The 20196-nt window shown below is 36.1% G+C and overlaps 1 protein-coding gene across 2 annotated transcripts in view; it reads left to right on the top strand.

Moving 5' to 3' along the window:
- tmem65 (transmembrane protein 65) overlaps nucleotides 1-20196 on the top strand; it is a 47552-nt gene that overhangs the window by 23742 nt on the left and 3614 nt on the right. Inside the window, exons 3-8 of one of the 2 annotated variants that reach the window (XM_057339884.1) lie at nucleotides 2748-2792; nucleotides 4573-4640; nucleotides 6030-6084; nucleotides 10425-10467; nucleotides 18123-18228; nucleotides 19425-19461. In XM_057339884.1, coding sequence (XP_057195867.1) covers nucleotides 2748-2792; nucleotides 4573-4640; nucleotides 6030-6084; nucleotides 10425-10467; nucleotides 18123-18228; nucleotides 19425-19461 — 354 coding nt within the window. The remainder of the gene's footprint in view (nucleotides 1-2747; nucleotides 2793-4572; nucleotides 4641-6029; nucleotides 6085-10424; nucleotides 10468-18122; nucleotides 18229-19424; nucleotides 19462-20196) is intronic. The other variant, XM_057339883.1, reaches the window with a different exon arrangement.

Here is a 20196-nt window from a genome sequence, read left to right as displayed (position 1 = left end):
TCCATTAAAGTCTTTTATACGGTGATAGTTTTGTACAATAAACAGAGAGATAGTAGTATTTTACTTTTACTCAATTACATTATGAGGCTGAAAATAGAGTCGGATATTACTTGGAGGAAAAAAATATAGAGCATATATCATGCTCTAGTATTTCATATACACATTTTTTAATGTTTTTACATTTACATTTAGTCATTTAGCAGACGCTTTTATCCAAAGCGACCTACAGATGAGGGAAACAATGGAAGCAATTGGAACAACATAAGGACAACAAAAAGCATAAGTGCAATAAAACATTTTTTTACCTTTAATACCGTACTTAAGTACATAAAAAATTTTTTTTTTTTTACTTTTAAAATTAAAACTACTTAATTAAAAGAAGATGGTGATTTTAATGTAAACACGGATTAAAATGTTAAAACAACAATATTTATTTATAAAATGTAGTGGAGTAAAAAGTATGATTTGCTTTATAATGTAAGAAAATACTAGAACTTATTAATCCTTTGGCAAACTTTGCAAATAAACAATAAGGTAATCCAAAAAATCTTTATTAGATTAATAAAAAATAATAATCGTTAGATTAGTCGACCAATCGAAAAAATAATTGTTAGATTAGTCGACAATTAAAATAATCGTTAGCTGCAGCCCTAAAATATTGTTTGTGTCATCTTTGTCCCCACCACTTTTCAAAACAAAGTTACGCCACTGCATATTTCATAGATGCTGCTCTTAGATACTAAGAGTTTAATGAAAAGTCATCAATTGGATTTAGGGACCCGGGATTAAATCAAACCAATAGCGCATGCTCATGTAAACGCAGTGAGACACGCATCTCACGCCATCGATACGTGCCTATCATGCCCATTCAAAGAGCACCGTTAGGTAGCCTACAGGTACATCTCAAAAAAATTGAATATCATGAAAAAGGTCAATATTTTTTGTCACTCAGAAAGTGAAACCTATACAGTATATTATATAGATTCATTACACATAGAGTGAGTATTTCAAGCCTTTATTTTTTGAAATTTTGATGATTATGGCTTACAGATAATGAAAACCCAAAATTCAGTGTCTCAGAAAATTAGAATATTAATAAAGAAAAAGGATATTTTAAACAGAAATGTCAGGGTTCTGAAAAGTATGTTCATTTCTATGCACTCAATACTCGGTTGGGCCATAAATAAATAAATGTAGAAATAAATAAATGTAGGAATAAATACATGTATACATGAATAAATGTGGAAATAAATAAAAGTGGAAATAAATAAATGTATTAATAAATAAATGAAAAAATAAATAAACGTGAAAAATTTTATAATTATACATAAATAAGGAAATAAAAGAATAAATACTCGTTTATTTTTGCTTTTTTACATTTCTTCATGGATTTATTTTTTGTATTTATTTATTTTTTATTAAGTCACGTTTGGAATTCCATACGTCACAAGAAATGCTGCGTGCATTTAACAGTTGCGACATTACGCCACAGTGGAGGCGCTGTTTCGTTATGAGCACACTGAGGCGCTAAAAAGAGTTGCAGAACAAGAGTCAGCCTGTGTTTCACGGCTGTTTGTTTTGCATCCAACTACGTTTCATTTCTTGAAATTTCTTAAATTAACATGACGTACATCATTGTAATGTTTTTAGCTGTGCAGTTGGATCGTTGAATCAGCGTATACTGTATACAGCGAGTTCGCCAGTATGAACGCACATTGAGTTCAGAACGACTCGCACACGAATGACTCATTTGAACCGATTCATTTAAACTATTGAACTTTTCAGTCACTATATAGCGAATATAAGAGATCCTTGAATCATTTAAAGTGAACCACAGTGAATGCAAGATGTGAATGAGCTTTGCTCATTTAGAAAGACTGGTTAATTCAGTTGGCTATTGTGGGCTGAAAAATGAAAATGAAAAATGATAAAAAAGCGTTATTTGATTAAAAAAAACATATCTGTTTGGTTGAATAAAAGTAATGTTTTATATAACTTAATAATTGTCATTTTTATCTAACTTTATTATAACTTTTAATATGTCAAACTCAAAGTCACTTTGGGTAAGCCACTTAAAGGTACGGTAGGCCTGCGTGTGTGTGTAAAAGATCAGGATGGCACCACCTCCACCTCATTTTGAGCCAGGAAAAGCCCTGAATACCTTTCGGTTATCACGAAACTCTAATCGATGAATATGCCAACGATATTTGAAAGCTATGAGTGAGATATATTCTCAGTGAATAACAGCTGAAGTTTAAGTCTCCAGTCCAAGCCTTGGCAGAGTTAAAATAGAGTGCACAAATCATCTCTCATTGACATCTCGGCCCTCATGTATAAAACTTTTGCAGAGATTTCATGCTTAAAGTGTTCGTAAACAACAGCTTGCCTTGGACACTCGCTTTTGGGTTTCTCCGAAGAAACAAAGTCATGAGGGTAAACCATTGTTTGGATGCTCTATTCCTTAAACGGGTTTGAAAACTTTGTGACATTGACTGCTGGTTCGAGACCGTCCCTCGTACGCAGGCAGCATCTCTTATGAGCTGAGCTGTGGTTTGTTTGGACTCCTGTGGATGTCTCCTTGTGCTGCGTATCACTATGCAGACCTTTCTGACGTCATAGCATAGTCTAATTCATATTCCCCGCTGTCATGCACAAGAATGACTGTGTGTGGAGTCTTCTTTCTCCTTAAGAAAAAATGACATCCTTTTGTGTTTTATTGCTGAAACAGACTTTATATTCTCTTACAGAGCAATTTGAGATGGCACCCCCGACGACTGCACAGCTGAGATACGGTAAGTTAATGTATGGGTGCGGGCAAATCCACGTGTGTGCATCACAAAGAAACCATTTCCTAAATTGCTGCTCACCGACAGGCTTCAATCAGGATGATTTCTCCTTTTCTCAAGAGGGTAAAGCTTGAAAAGATCTGAGTGCACTAGTTAAAAGAGCAGAACTACTTAAATAGCGACTCATCACTTAGCCAGAAACACCCTGCATATTTTCCCGCACGCATCATCGTAACACAATCTCTGATGGAAAGAACGTGGATCTGTTGTCGTAGTTACTCAGCTGTTTCTTAGAGACAGCCTCACCGTTCACCTCAGCACCATCGTGTGATGTTGATAAGGGCCTATGCACATAGAACAAGCCTCTGATAGTCAGTCTATTAAAGGATTAAAATAGATCCAGACCGGTTGGAGGGTCAGAAAGGTTCTGTTTATACGATATCCACACAGCTATTATATTGATGTGTTGGTTATGATACAATAATATTTGGATGTGTTACAGTTGCATTTAAGCATTTGGCAGACAATTTCATCCCAAAGCGGCTCATGGACGGTCCATTCAAAATGTCAATTTTCTTAATGTGTTTGTTTCATGGGAATTAAACCAATGACTCTTGTGCTGCTAACACAATGCTCTACAAATGAAGGTAAAGAATCACATGTGTTGTGAAAACTGTGACAGATGTATATTGATTATTTTTTATCTGCATTGGACTTTGCACAAACTCTGTTCTGAATTAAGATTACCTGCATGTTTTTAGAATACGATTCTATGCATATTTTGCACATAAAAATGCAGTGAAAGAACAACAAAAGAACATGACTTCAACAGGAAATGACAACATAACATAATACAACAGTTAAAATAAAAGACAACAACAAACCAAAACATATATACAGTCGCAGAAAGAAAATAAGAGACTAAATCATTTTTGGGGTTTTTCTTTTTTACTATTTATAGGTACTGTTTATAGGTATGTGTTTAAATGTTTGTTTCTATTTGCATTTATTTGCAGAAAATGGAAACTGGAGAAACACATCAAAATAACCAGAATAAATGCTCTGTATTTTTTCAGACCTCAAATATTGCAAAGAAAACAAGTTCATATTCACTTTTATGGTAATATTTGTATATGTATTTACAAAAAGTTATTATTTATGTGATAACCTTGATTTTTATCACAGTTTTTATGCGTCTTGTCATGCTGTCAGGTTTGGTTTTGTTGAAATTCATCAGACAATGGACTGGGACGGTCACAATACATCTAGAAATGCTGATCAAAGAAGATTATGGAATGATCTCTTATTTTTTTCCGCGACTGTACATTACACACCCACACTCTATATTAATGCAGTAAGTTGCTAAGGTTTATAGCTGGCAACTGTAAACAGACTAATGAACTATATAACTTGGCAGAAGTTAATTTTGTTAAGTGTAACTGTTATTTTATTACTTTGCTGGCATGTGTATTTTTCCTAATTACACGCTTTGCTAAAATCACTGTACAACATGGCTTTATTACTTTATCAATATTTCACAACCCAGCATTACAGTAACTATGCTGAACATAATGAAAAGCAGACGGTACTGAGCTGGAGCCATTTCACTGATGTTACACTGTTACTCAGCATTTTACTCAAATGCATTCAGTTTAATTTCAGCCATAAACATACTTACAAATAATGCTATATTCATGTGAAAGTAATGTTGGAGTTCTTTTTGTCTGAAAGATTGCTGTGTCTAATAATGTTCCTTCTAACAGTCGCCTCTGTTTTGCCATTTCAGTTTTGCTCCATAATGCCATTCCATTCGTTGGGTTTGGTTTCCTGGATAATGCCATCATGATAGTCGCAGTAAGTTTCTCTTACCAAACATTATTCTGCCCTTTAATTGTATTTTGTGTGTTTAACAGCTCTTAAATCTTTTACACATTCTAAGTTTTATCATTTTGATTATGGGAATGCCAGAAAATATAAAATAACACTTGCATTGAAACCTTTTTTTAAGGTCAAATAGCTATGTCTCGCATAGTTATGTAACGATACTTCGTATTACGATATTTCGCGATGCAAAAATGTTACGATGCGCATCATAGAGAGATGGGGATATTTTACGTTATGTTTAATTATATTCGTTCAGCGGTCAAGACACTACCTACTCTGCGCCAGTGCATCACGTGTGCTTATCTCACATATGCGGTAGAGAGAGAAGCACAAGACACAATCTGTGTGATTTTTCTCATTCATTACTGTCTCAAGTAAAGACAGCGCAGCTTCAAAGATTCATGAGCCAATAGCGCTTGAGCGTGAGCTCTGTCAGAGCGTTTCATTGGTTGAATGTACTGAATGAACACGCCCTTCACTGAACAAACGAGTCAAAATGAGACTGAATGAACTGCTACATGTCGTTCATGGTCTAATATTCTCTGTGTTACAACAATGCATAACCAGTAGTTACTCAACTTTTCTGAAAAATAAAGGAAATGACCTGGTTTAATTTAATTCCAAGGTAAAGTAAATTATGTCGAAACAGTTAAATCTTTGTATGGAACATTTAATTACACCAATTAAATTAAATTACACCCAGTAAATCCAGATAGATTTTAGTAGACTAATATAATGTAGATTTCGTCAACTAAAAATAGACTAAAACTGTTATAAATTGGGATGACTAAAACTAAATTGCATTTTAGTCAAAAGACTATGACTAAAACTAAATCAAAATTTGCTGTCAAAATTGACACTGATCTTAATTCTAATTTCAGTTAAGACTTAAAATGTTAAAATTCTTTATTAAGTTGTATGTGCAACAAAATAAGTTACTGAAATTGTTAATATTTTGAAAATAAATGTTATTTGAATTTCAGTTTCATTTTTGAATTTTGTTCAAAATATCGAGATGTGTATCGTGAACCCAGCATCGAGATATGTACTGAATCGTGAGCTGAGTGTATCGGTACACCCCTAGTCTCGCAGCTCACAAAGGGGAAAACCAATGAGAAAAAATGTTCTGATCAGCACTATTAAATAAAAAAATAATAAGACAAATCGACCACTTTAGATGTTTTGCAATACCCAGTTAGATTCCTGAACTGAATAATAAAGCTGTAACCACACATTTGTTGTGTATGTTCTTAGAAACCCAAAACCTAAAAATAGTGCTCACAAAGCCTGAAATTTGTTCTGGCAGTCAGACGTCTGGCTAGAATGGACACACTAAATGTTTAATGGTTTTCTCTGCAGGGCACCCATATTGAATTATCTATAGGAGTCATACTGGGGATCTCGACCATGGCCGGTAAGTGATTGTATGACATGACTTGTTCCGCATGATTTCACAGTTTTGGTGAATCTGGATATTGTAATGCTCACCGGGATCAACCAGCTGCAGGTTCATAGTGAATGTGGCAGGCAGCCAAAGATGAGAGGAACAGAAAGAGAGAAGGACTTCATGAATATTGACAAAAAAACCTTCCTGTTCCTGCTGTCTGTAGTCTCATATTTTTTTCAAAGGCTCACTTGATTTCAAAACAATAGATATTTAAATTCTACATTTTATGAGGAAATATTTGATATTTTAAATGAATACATCTTATATACAGGACCCCTATACAACAGGGTTGGGCATCATTTATAATTGAAGAATTGGCTTGCTTAATCATGAGACTTGGTATTTGAATGAATTGGCCACCACCTGCAATGAGTTTAATTGAAACAACACGAATTGAACTGCAATGGGGTATATGAATGCGGGTCGACGACGTACTTCAACTAAAATCTCAGCCAGGCTGTTACATCCGGCACCTTTTTGCTTCAGGATGCACATAGGATTACAATCAACAACGGGAGTCTAATTATTCAAACACTTCGCCATACGTCGGCAACCAAAAAGGAGATGCATTTCAGGCTATCCGTTTAAAGGTACATCAACAAATATGAAAAAAAGAGGCATGATCACAGAGGCGCTTAACAATGCTTACCCATAGTTCTGTCGGTTCGCCGAAATTTGAACTTTTCTTAATAAACACATCGTTAACACATGGTGAAAAATCCCGTTAGTGTTATGAGAGCGGAAGTGACCTAGTTTAGATTTTAGCGGATTTTACCCCAATCAAAGGAAATTAAACCAAAGGAGGTGATGCAAAGCTGTCCTGAGCAGCAGAGGAATGATATATGATCAAATTCCTATTCGGTGTCCGGCTGAGAGGAAAGCAAGGCAATTGATTTTCTTATTTGGCCGTCTGCTATGAATGCAACCCTTCACTTGTGTTTGTAAGATCAGCTTAAGCCTTTGCAGAGAATCATAGGAGCTCTTATAACAAAGCACTAAAACCACCATTGATAACACTGTAACCACCGTCAGGGCTTTGCTTCAGTTTTCTCTTTTATCTTTGTCGTCCATTAGGATGCTGAACAACAGAAATTTAATTATAAAACGGTCAGTTCTGGTCCTTGATTCTGATTGGTTGAGCAGAGTTCTAAGTAAGGGATAATGTACAGGCAGCCGGTTGTTATCGCAGAAATAGGAAAAGCCGTTTACTTTCGGGTTTAAGGTAAGAAACAACGTTCAAATGTCACGAACAGGCAATTTGGATTAATCATTTGTAAATAGAATGTCATATATGTTATTAAAATATATATTTACATTTAATTTGTCAAAAAAACCCTGTCAAAATTATTTTCTGCATTCGTGTTTTATTAGTTTTGAGAGGTTGTTATCTGGGAATAACGAACCTGCAAATGTCGCGACTGGCCAATCAGAATCAAGCGTTCCAATGAGCCGCGTAATAAGCCGCTATAAAATACCCCGATTTATAACTGCTGACCGCATTACATATCCTAAATATCACTTTATTTACTTAATTTTATGAAACCTTGCTACGCATATGGAATAACTCCGCTTCGCGTCATGCCACAACCCCCTTAGCTGTTATAAAATGCAGTGTTACCCACTGCTTCTTGGGGCTTATTGCTTTATTATCTTCTGTCTAATCTTCTGTCTGTCTTCAATCTAATGATGACTGAGAAACATGATCACGAAAAATACAATTTCATAGCAATTGTATTGTTATTGTAAAGTTAAATGGTAAATATGCAGTATAGTATACTCTAAATAATAATTAAATAAATTAAAATCAATTTTCATACATTTTGACTATTATAACTTTATTACTAAATAATAACAAAGATTATCTGGCAATATTCACAATGTAACAAAATATAATTTTATTTATTTAATTGAATCTACATATTCAATGTGTCATCCAGCATGTACTGTACTAAAATAAATTCACTCAGGATCTCCTTCAAGCAGAGGTAAAACCCTTCAAAATTCTGTCGTTTTGTTTTTATCATATTTTCTCAGTTGTAAGATACAGTCGTAATAATTTTTTAATACTTTTGTTTTTATGACTGTGCCTTTAAGAGCATACATGTTTTGTATAGTATTACTAAAGTAATATAGTATAGGATAGAGCATAGTATTTGTGGTAGGAACTTCTTTATTAAAGCACGGTTCATTTGTTTTGCATCTGTGCCGGTGTGTTTGAGACAGGATTCACTCTGTACTCCGCAGGCTGCAGAGATATTTCAGGTCTGTTAGACTACAAGATATTGTTTGATCTTATAGAGACCAATCGATGCTGTGTCTCCCTCTCTTCATTCTCTCTCTGTGTGCTGGTGGAACACAAATTGATGCACTCAGAACAGGTGTGGTGAATCTCTTGAAAAAGCAAGAGATATAGTAAATAGGCGAAAGAGATTTTACAGCTCACACCTTCAGGAACACAGGGTTTACGAGAGCAGACTAAATTCTGTCTGAAATCCCTTTTATGTGTTGTACTTTGTTTTGATGTGGTTTGCATACCGCAAAATGGCTGACACTGACACTGGACATTCTGTAAATCTATATCACAGTCTCGCTCTGCATTTGAGTTCATCACCGTTTGATAAAACATTCGGCTGTTATGTGCAGTAAAACACTGTTTTGCACTTTTTTTGTTATCTCATAGAAGTGATGCTAAAGGGAGATCTTCAGATTAAGTAGTTTTACTGGTCAAAGTTGTGCTAGGGCTGCTCGATTATGACAAAAATCATAATCACGATTATTTTGGCCAATATTGAGATCCTGATTATTTAACACGACTACTCACTAACTTTTGAAAAAACATAGAAAATTAAAAAAAACTCTGCTTTTAAACTGTGAATTAAACTGAAACATAAATGTAAGGAAATAGCACAGCATCAAAAACAGTTTTTGTAATCGTTGAAGGCCAAAATTGACGATTACAATTAATTTTTGATTAATTGCACGGCCCTAGCTTGTGCTCTTTGAAATAAACCTTGCATGATATTTTCTAATCAAGTGACTTTCGTACATTGTCTTGTGTGGCGTAAGTGTCCTAATGTCTTTTTGGAAAGCATTTATTTAAATATGATTCTTTGCCAAATATTAGTTGTGATAGCAGATGGCCATAATAATAAATCTGATAAATGTGATTTTAATTAGCAATGGGGCTTACTAAGGCAATACATATGTGGGGTTAGGGACTCAAACAAGCCTCTAACTGTGAGTGTAACCTGACATCATTTGTGTGGATTGGTCAACCAAAAAGAAAAATTCTGTCATCATTTACTCATCCACTTCATGTCATTCCAAACCTGTTTGCCTTTCTTTCTTCTGCAGAACACAAAGGAAAATATTTGAAGAACATTGGTAAAAAACAACACTGGAACCCATTGTATGGACACAAAACCACTGAGACCTATCTCAAAATATCTTATTTTTTGTTCCAGGTTTTGAACAACATTGTGGTAAATAAATAAAGACAGAATTGTTATTTTTGGGTGAACTAATCCTTTGAATAGAGATGTGCTGTTTTCTTTCGAGGATTTTTTCAATTGATTGACTTTTAAATAAAACTGTGCCAAAATCCTTTAGGCTCACACTGAAGGAGGGACCTGAGCCACATTTTGAGAATCGAAAATTCAAGATTTAGAGATGAGCTCTCATAGAGACTGAGACTTGGGACTTAAGGGCCATAGCAAACGCATTGCTAGGTCAGAATACCTTAGCAACTGCATAGCAATGCCCTGATGACCGTCAATAACACCTTAACATCAGCCTATGCGTTTACACAGGCATGCATCATTCACATTTCCCTTTTTTTAAATCTAATATTCAGGCAATTTTTCGCATCGTTTCAAAGGGGCCGTTTTCAGCCTGCTGTTAGGAATAATGACGGAATGATTATACATTTTGTTTGGGAAAGGTTTATTTAGCAGCTGCTGTGTCTGAAAGACTCCTCCGAGCTCTAATGGCACTTTGACATCTAAAGCTATTGATCGGATAAACCATCCTACATCCCAGAATTACCCACTGTGGGGCTGTTATTCAATCTGACAGTCCTCACAGAGGTCAACCTCAGCAAACCACAACAAGCCCTGTTAGCAGTGTGTGAGGACATGTTAGCCATCTTGTTCGTGATAAAGTACATTTGACACAAAGAACTGGGATGATTTCAGACTGGTTGTTTGCACTCAGTGACAAATGTATATTGATTTATGTACTTTGCTTGTTCTACCTAAGGAATTGAAAAAGATGTATTTTATCAACATATCTCTGTCCTTTTTTTGCAGCTGCTGCCCTTGGAAACCTGGTCTCGGACTTGGCTGGACTCGGGTAAGAGCTCAAGTCTGATCATTCTAGAAATTGCTTCAAACTCAAGCTGAGACATTCAGCTGCTGTAAACTTTGTTGGTGTCACAGCAAACGATAGTGCAGGAAAAATCTGACCTATAGTTTATTGCAGGCAAGTGATGAGAATGAATGAGTCAACATGATGCCTGAAAAAGAACAGAGCATGTGCAAATACAGAAAAAGCTGGAAACACAGTGGGCTGATGGAAATGTCTCCTTTTCACGAGTAAAGACACATTTGGTGTATATCATATAGGGCTGGGCAAAAAAATCGAAAAATCGATTTTTTTAAATGCGGTCGATTCAATATCGATTCTCAAAAGCTGTGAATCGATATTTTTCTTTCATATTTCCGCAAGCACTGAACATTCATTAACGTGAATGTTATTGCTACTACTATCCACTAGATGTCACTTTTCTTTTTACAACAGGGAGCATATCCTTCATTCATTGCTTAATTAACATGGCGGATGCGGTGTGTCGTCGAATTTAACATCCCCTTCACAGAAAAGGCAGCGGTTCATATGATCGCAGCCCCTCTTTACAGCTAATTTTGTGAAATTTTATTTGTTATACTGTATCTTAAATGTAAAATAACCTGTTCTGTTTCAATATACCCAAGTTTAATATACAGGTTTGTGGCTCTTCGTTTCATTTTTTAATTCACCATTGTAATGTAATATTTACTGATCTTTTGTAGAAATAACTATAGGATTTGTATTCGATCTATAATCATTGACTCGAATGGAATCGAATCGAGAGCTTGTGAATCGGAATCGAATCGGAACATCAGAATCGATTCCCGGCCCTAATATCATATCAATATCAGTAAACTCTTAGGTAACTTGAAAAAACCTAGCGAAACAAAAATGAGCTAGTTCTATATGACCGAATGATTGACCTTATAACATTCACTTGTGAATGTGAAAAGTAAAGTAAAAAATGTTTTATGTTTTAGCTATTCAACCCTTTTACTCACTTTATTTTATATAAAGCAATATTCAGATCCAGGATTCCTTTGCTTAGTATTTCTTTCCATTAGGAATGCTGAGCAAATTTTAAAATATAGGTTTTAGGTCGGAAACAGGCACATAGGCTTGATTCAGAGAATAATTAGAAAACAAACAAACATTTAGGAATAAATGCAGATGGAAAGGTGCTGCATGAAAGTCTTTCTTTGATGTTTTGAGCGTATCGATGAAACCTCGGGGTGTACAAATTGACTGTTTTTCAGGAAATGAAAAACGCTGTACTTTTTAAATGTTTAAATGCTGTGTTGACAAAGTTGACAAGCACTTTGTGATCCTTTTTATTGGTTATCAAATTCCAGCGACAAACATGAAGGATGACACATATGAATGATTTCTGACCAAAACAAATCACAAAATATGGACCTTCATAATATCAGAAGGACAGCAGCGATATGTTTATTTGTACATGCTCTATAAGGAATGTTTTTGGTATTTTGTTCTGGTGAAATTGACCTTTGAGTTACCTATAAACTAAAACACCATCTGTTTGGTAACTACAGTATATAACACAACCTTTCCGATATCTTGAATTGAGTTGATGTACAGATCCAGACACAACATCTAGCCGCTTTTCTCAGCAGATGGACATTTGAATATTCATTTTCACTCAGCGTTCTGGCAGCTGAGCTGATGTTCAGACACCTGTGCTCAGTATGGAGGAATATGTGAAGGATAATATAGTCATTATCTTAAAATAAACCCCGACAAGACCCTGATGTGAGGCAATGATCACCACCTGACTGTACATTATTTGATATTTACTGTACAAACCAACACACTACAATATTAACCTGTACACAAAACATGGACCATGGATGATATCTGTCTATTGGTTGCAATACTCTTGTCTGTCATTAAATATGAAATGTCGCAGACAGAGGAGAAAGATGAATGCTGAATTCGTGAGTGTAATGTTAGATTTCTCTCTGTACTGTATTAGAGGTGATCCTGTAAGAATCTGGAGGTGTTCGAGCTGTCAGGAGCAGCTGCCCTAATGATTTCACCTATTACACAATAATAATCAAAGTGTGGAGAAAACTTCCTGGCGGATCTTACATCGGCCTCTCGAGAGCTTTAGACCATATCCGAGCCAATTACTGAAAGTGTGCATCTCTCTCTCTCCTGCTGTTTACTGTGCTGTTATGTGTTTGACCTTCTCTCCATACCGCCATCATTCAGGCGTCTCCATCCGAGAAACACATCTTTTACAATATCGCCTACCAAATGCAGCATACGTTGTGTTTTCTTTTCTTTTCAGCATGGTGAACAAAATGCTTAGGATTTAGACCATTTAAAGGTCCAGTATTTCATTTTTTGGAGGATCTATTGATATAAATACAATACGATATACAGAACTATGACTTCAGAGGTGTATAAAGACATTACATAATGAAGCGTTATGCTTTTATTACCTTAGAATGAGCTGTTTCTATCTACATACACCGCGGGTCCCCTCGCATGGAATTTGCCATGTTGTTTTCGTAAATTCGTTATCTCCTTCGGCGATAGGGTGACCACCACCCAACAAACCAAATGTGGGACAAGTAATCCATTTGTGTGGGACACCATTGAAGGTAGCACAAACCTGTAATATAATAACGGAATGAAAACATTTTTATATAATATTTTAGCTTATAAAAATAATTTATTATTTAGTCCATTCCAACTACAATTAAGGCATAGATAAAATGTTATATAACATAAAACAATTTTAATGGCGATTTCAATTTAAGGTTCACTGTCTCTTTAAATTTTGAGCAAAGATCAGACGTAGAGTTATAATGTTGAATGCTTTGAAGATCTTCTCAAAAAGAGAAAACTAAAGGAATAAAGAACAAACAAATAATGAAAAAGAGTTTCTCTTTTAAAATGTATTATTTTTTTATTTTAATACGCTAACCACAACCTATAGGCTAAACACAGTTTCAAAGCCACACATTTTACGATATTTTAGTGAGTTTTTATTCGGCAAATTGACATGGGAGGATCGCCACCCGATCTAGACGTCGCAGCCTCTTGATGACTGAAATCACTGCCTTATTCTCATACACTGAATAAAAGTCAGGCTTTAAAAAATAGTTGCGTTTGTTTGAGCTCGTTGGACACCGTGCACCGGGTTTCTGCTTTTGACACAGCACTGCTAAAAATAGTTTCTGGTTAAAGAGCGTGTTTCTTAATGTGACAACTATAAACTAACAGACTGATGAAAATGCGGGACATTTTCTCAATATGCGACGTGCGGGACAAGGGTTGAAAATGCTGTGCGGTACAACGCAAAACGGGATGGGTGGTCACCCTATTCGGCGATGAAGTGAAAACGGGATGACATCTTAGTTCTGTGTCAGCCACTGTAGTGCTTTAAAAGGAAGGGAGGGGTGGAGTTAGCCGTTGGTTGGAATTCGCAACCTTACCACTAGATGCCGCTAAATTCCAACACTGGTCCTTTAATAAATGTGTATCAAAAAAGGTTATTTAGTTTTCTCATGACCAGAAGATATTTTTATAAATGTCTCAGTAGTTTTGTGTTCATACAATGGAAGTCAACGGGGGCCAATTTTTGTTTGGTTACCAGCGTTCTTCAAAATATCATTTATGTTCTGCGAAAGAAAGTTGCACCCTTTAAATGCACTGTTTGTGCCGAAGACTTTATTAAAATCACTATTTTGGCATTTGAAGAGTAAATAGTCCTTTAAAGTCCTATTTTGGTTTATGTTGTGTCCAACAAGTTTAAATACAAACCCGATTCCAAAAAAGTTGGGACACTGTACAAATTGTGAATAAAAAAGGAATGCAATAATTTACGAATCTCATAAACTTATACTTTATTCACAATAGAATATAGATAACATATCAAATGTTGAAAGTGAGACATTTTGAAATGTCATGCCAAATATTGGCTCATTTTGGATTTCATGAGAGCTACACATTCCAAAAAAGTTGGGACAGGTAGCAATAAGAGGCCGGAAAAGTTAAATGTACATATAAGGAACAGCTGGAGGACCAATTTGCAACTTATTAGGTCAATTGGCAACATGATTGGGTATAAAAAGAGCCACTCAGAGTGGCAGTGTCTCTCAGAAGTCAAGATGGGCAGAGGATCACCAATTCCCCCAATGCTGCGGCGAAAAATAGTGGAGCAATATCAGAAAGGAGTTTCTCAGAGAAAAATTGCAAAGAGTTTGAAGTTATCATCATCTACAGTGCATAATATCATCCAAAGATTCAGAGAATCTGGAACAATCTCTGTGCGTAAGGGTCAAGGCCGGAAAACCATACTGGATGCCCGTGATCTTCGGGCCCTTAGACGGCACTGCATCACATACAGGAATGCTACTGTAATGGAAATCACAACATGGGCTCAGGAATACTTCCAGAAAACATTGTCGGTGAACACAATCCACCGTGCCATTCGCCGTTGCCGGCTAAAACTCTATAGGTCAAAAAAGAAGCCATATCTAAACATGATCCAGAAGCGCAGGCGTTTTCTCTGGGCCAAGGCTCATTTAAAATGGACTGTGGCAAAGTGGAAAACTGTTCTGTGGTCAGACGAATCAAAATTTGAAGTTCTTTTTGAAAAACTGGGACGCCATGTCATCCGGACTTAAGAGGACAAGGACAACCCAAGTTGTTATCAGCGCTCAGTTCAGAAGCCTGCATCTCTGATGGTATGGGGTTGCATGAGTGCGTGTGGCATGGGCAGCTTACACATCTGGAAAGGAATGCTGAAAGGTATATCCAAGTTCTAGAACAACATATGCTCCCATCCAGACGTCGTCTCTTTCAGGGAAGACCTTGCATTTTCCAACATGACAATGCCAGACCACATACTGCATCAATTACAACATCATGGCTGCATAGAAGAAGGATCCGGGTACTGAAATGGCCAGCCTGCAGTCCAGATCTTTCACCCATAGAAAACATTTGGCGCATCATAAAGAGGAAGATGCGACAAAGAAGACCCAAGACAGTCGAGCAACTAGAAGCCTGTATTAGACAAGAATGGGACAACATTCCTATTCCTAAACTTGAGCAACTTGTCTCCTCAGTCCCCAGACGTTTGCAGACTGTTATAAAAAGAAGAGGGGATGCCACACAGTGGTAAACGTGGCCTTGTCCCAACTTTTTTGAGATGTGTTGATGCCATGAAATTTAAAATCAACTTATTTTTCCCTTAAAATGATACATTCTCTCAGTTTAAACATTTGATATGTCATCTATGTTGTATTCTGAATAAAATATTGAAATTTGAAACTTCCACATCATTGCATTCTGTTTTTATTCACAATTTGTACAGTGTCCCAACTTTTTTGGAATCGGGTTTGTACATACAAGGTGTAAAAACACAATTATTTTGTTACAGTAAGGCCGATTCACATTTCGTGTCTTTTGTGCGCAAGTTCGTTATTTTAAATGTAGACATGCGGGAGGCGCGTGCAAATAGGGAGCAATGCGCATGCGGTGCGGCACGCACATTTTTCTAGGCATGTCGGCGCCACATCGAGATGGAAATAGATAACTTTTCGGAGTTCCGCGCACGCACCGCGGATCATTTGAAGAGAGAAAGCGGCGCTGCTCGTGTTTTCCGCATGGTTTTTGACGCGAAATGTGAATCGCCCCTTAGGCAGTTATTATTACTTTTCTTCTTGACTGACCCTCAAATGATTTGTTCAACGAATCTTCCGAATCATGGTCAGATGGTCCAGCGCGAACAAGGCTCACGAGCTACAGTGTTTGGGGAAGAATAGTGAAGTTTTCATGGGAAGTCCTAACAAAACGTAGGCGGGGACTATATGTAGTGACGTAAATCCACGGCGGTTCGCGAATCAGGCTAGAGCACGACTCGTTTGCGTGATTCTGAGTCGACTCCCTTTTTTCCAAGCCAATAACTTTGTTATTCATTCACCGTTGGCTTTACAACTTGGCAGACTACTTACATTCACACTGCATGAAATGTAATTTACATGATCTCGTAATATGTACTCTTTAAGATAAATAATATAGTAACTCATGGGCAGGAGGTTTGCTGTTGAGTCTAAATGTGAAATTCAGACTTGTTTCTGAGCGTCTCTGTGCTCGGAACAGGTGTGTGATTGCTTGAGTTAAAATAATCTATTTGACAAAAAAAATCCATATTTATCTAGATCACTGAGCACATTGGTTCAGTATCTGAGCTCAGCTCATTACGTGTTGTATTGAAAGAAGCAGCCAGTAATCTGGCCACAGCACACAAGTCTCATGCCTGTGAAATATTGTTGCAGAGGGAGTCTTTCACCTCCTCAATCTGCTGTTTACTGCAGCACTTGTTTGTTTTCAATCACAACTGCTCCAGGTGGAATATTCCTCTACATTGGCATGATGAGTGAGGGTTTGAGCAGAGCCTCTCTGGGGTTGAGCTGATAGTCCGCGGAATGAAATGTGAAGTAGCTGTAACAAGGCAATGATGTGTGCTCTGGCTTTATATATCTCTCATACTTCACACATTGGCTGATAGATGAATTTGAGTTTATGAGACTGTTGCTGATGAACTGAAGAAATGTATTTTATGAAGCGTGATTTTTTTCCAACAGTATTATCTGTTTACAGATATTGCTTTGATGAGCTATGTAAATGCTTTCTGTCTGTTCATTTCAGGGTCATTATAGATTTGCCTTTCATTTTGTAACGATATTATTTTAAATGATTTACTTAGTTTTGGTTAGCAACTGCGGCTTTGTTAGTTGTCATTTATTAGACACAATTTATTTTGTGCTTAACCATCAAGGCTGTCAATCATTTGCAATATTTAATAGAAACATGTATGACATGGCACAGCAATTAATTACTTAATTACTGAATAACATACAATATAGACCGTTTCAAAGCAACAACATAAATCAAACGTTACTGCGCATATGCGCATTCGTGGACTGCCCTTAATTTACGGTAAACATTCGCAAAGAAGAGAGTGCCTGTAGATTATTTCTGATAATACGCAAAAGAAACAGAATATTTTGAATTTAGACTGCGATACCAAGCTCAACCTCTAGATGTCAATGTACCAAACGGTTTCTTTAAATGCAACCGAACTACAGGACCCATTCAACAAAATGTTAATTTAAACAAATGAACATACAACAAAATTCAACAAATCGTCTATTTAATACAATTATTATACAATAAAATATTAATATAAATTAATATGAACATAAATTATAAATAGTTTTAATATTAGACACTAGCCAGACTGATAAACCGGAAGTTAACTGCAGTCCAGATGTATCTGCCACTTGTTGAGTCTCTTGCAGTCAATACAAAACAAAGCGGCACATTGCCAAGAAAACTAGCAAAACCGCAGAAAAAGAAAAACTGTACAGCCTGGTTGTGTCGAGACACCTTAAAACTGGTAATAACTGTTTGATCTCAGTGTTTCTCCCACAGAGAGATACTTACACCATGTTACACCATGTCTTGATTTGAGTTTTGCTTTGGTTTTGTTTCTATTGTGCTATTTCAGTTTATGAAAATGTTTTTTAAAGAAATATATTTCAGTACACAGTGATAACCCTTGTTCTTTCACATTTATATCAGACAGGCTGAGTTTTGACAGTATATGTCTGCGTGTGAATCAGTCTTGCAGGTTACGTGGAAGCGCTGGCCTGTAGGTTGGGTATGCAGATTCCTGATCTGAGTCCCAAACAGGCAGACATGTGGCAGACCAGAGTCAGTTCTCACACCGTAAGTAGTTATTTCACACTTTCCTTTAGGCAAATGGTGCTGTACCATAGACAGACAAAGAAAACCGCCCTTATCTATCAAGTAACTGTTTAAATCTACTTAAGGAGGACTGCAGAGGACAAGGAAATGTTATTCTTTCTTCAGGCTTCTCCGTCAATGTCTCTACAATATCTCGGATTAGAGAAACTCTTGCCATTGGGTGGCTTTGCAGTTAGACGAGCGCTTCTTTTCTCAGACTTGTTCTCAAACACTGAATGCCCTTCGTTTCTGTTTCCTCCTGAATGAATTTACCTTCTGCAGAGGTTACTTTTTTTCAGAAAATAAATTAAATCGACTACCAACTTTCTAGGAATGGAGCAAAAATCACATTTGACTCTTGTGCTATGAGTTTTTGGAAATGCCAGAAGACTAAAATGCCAGAGTTGGTTCATTGTAATTTCTGATCTGTGTGGTCGCAGAGGCAGAGTTATTATAGTTTTGATTTGAGTTTTATTCATATTTTAAATTTGCTTTTATTTTGAGATTTTTAGTTTTTGTGTTAATTTTAGTTAAAGTTTTAGCAATTTTGGTATAAGCTTTTGTCATTTTATAATTTATTGGTTTATTTTTAATGTTGCTATATAAGATTAATTCATTTTTATTTGAGTTTTTGTTTATTGTTATAATTTTACTGCTTTAAACTTACTTCAGTTTATTTTTGAGGCAACATTTCAATGTTTCCTTGAGTTAAGTTTTTCCAATAATATTTAGGTCAATATTTTATTTGATTTCAATGAACAGGAACATTTTAGTAAACTAAAATAACCTTGCGCAGAGGAAATAATAAACAGTGATGTTGGGATGTGTATAACAAGATAAATGCTTAAAATTGTATTCTAGATGCAGTAGCATTAAAAATAAACACTTCAATAGTATAGTAAATATAAATAATAAATACACAACAAGTTAGATGGCACAATTAATTGCAGTACATTTTATTGCATTCATTTGTTATCAGGTTTTTTTTATCAAAGGGATAGTAAACCCAAAAGTGCCCCAGAACTGTTTGCTGTCCTATATTCTTCAAAATGTCTTCTTTTGTGTTCAACAGAACAAAAAAAATGATAAAGTATTTTTTCTTACTATGGGAGTCAATGGGGGGCAAAATCTGTCTGGTTATAAGCATTCTTCCAAATATCTTATTCTGTGTTCATCAGAACAAAGAAGTTTATACAGATTTGGAACAACTCGAAGGTGAGTAAATGATGACAGAATTTTTGGGTGAAGTATCCCTTTAATCTCACAGAGTTTTTTTCCAAAGCTTAAGTGGGTAATGAGAAATGTTCTTCAAAATACAGAATATAATTTATTGGAGGGCTGCGGGGAGTAATGTTATTTGGCACTCTGATGACCAATCTTTCACTCTGAAAGATTTCTCCACGTTATATCACATTTACTATGTAACAGGTTAACACGACAAACCTGCTGAAGTGTAAAATTCTAATTACATCTCTGAGGATGCTTGAAAAGGTCAGGTTTACACATCGGGCTAAACTACATTTGACACTAATAAAGATCAATCGGTTTGGCCATGACACTGCACGACACAACAAGATGTTTGTTCACCAGCCAGTACACTCTGTATTAGGCTGACAATAAATGAGACAATCATTTGCCACTTCTAAACATGAAACCCTTTTAATCGCTGTAAGTTGCTGGATGGGTTTTCAGGTTTCTCTTTCCTCCGTTGTCATGTTTACTATAAAAACAGCAAGTTGGCGCAAGATAACAAAGGGCTTGTCCTGTAGTGTAGTGGCTTGCTATTGCTAGGGCAGGTGATATTGTCTAAGGGGCATTTTTGTTTTTTTGAGCATGCAAACAAGACGAGTCATTGATATAGAGATCCGGTTACATGAGTTAGAAAGACTAAACCTTAAAAGTGTATATCTGCTGAGAGTTTGTCAACGTCTAGGAGTGCACAAGCCTATA

Source organism: Triplophysa rosa, linkage group LG8 (genome assembly GCF_024868665.1).
Source record: "Triplophysa rosa linkage group LG8, Trosa_1v2, whole genome shotgun sequence".
NCBI classification, from domain to species: Eukaryota; Metazoa; Chordata; class Actinopteri; order Cypriniformes; family Nemacheilidae; genus Triplophysa; species Triplophysa rosa.
The sequence above is the reverse complement of the archived record's forward strand: the minus strand, read 5'-3'. Positions and strand labels throughout refer to the sequence as shown.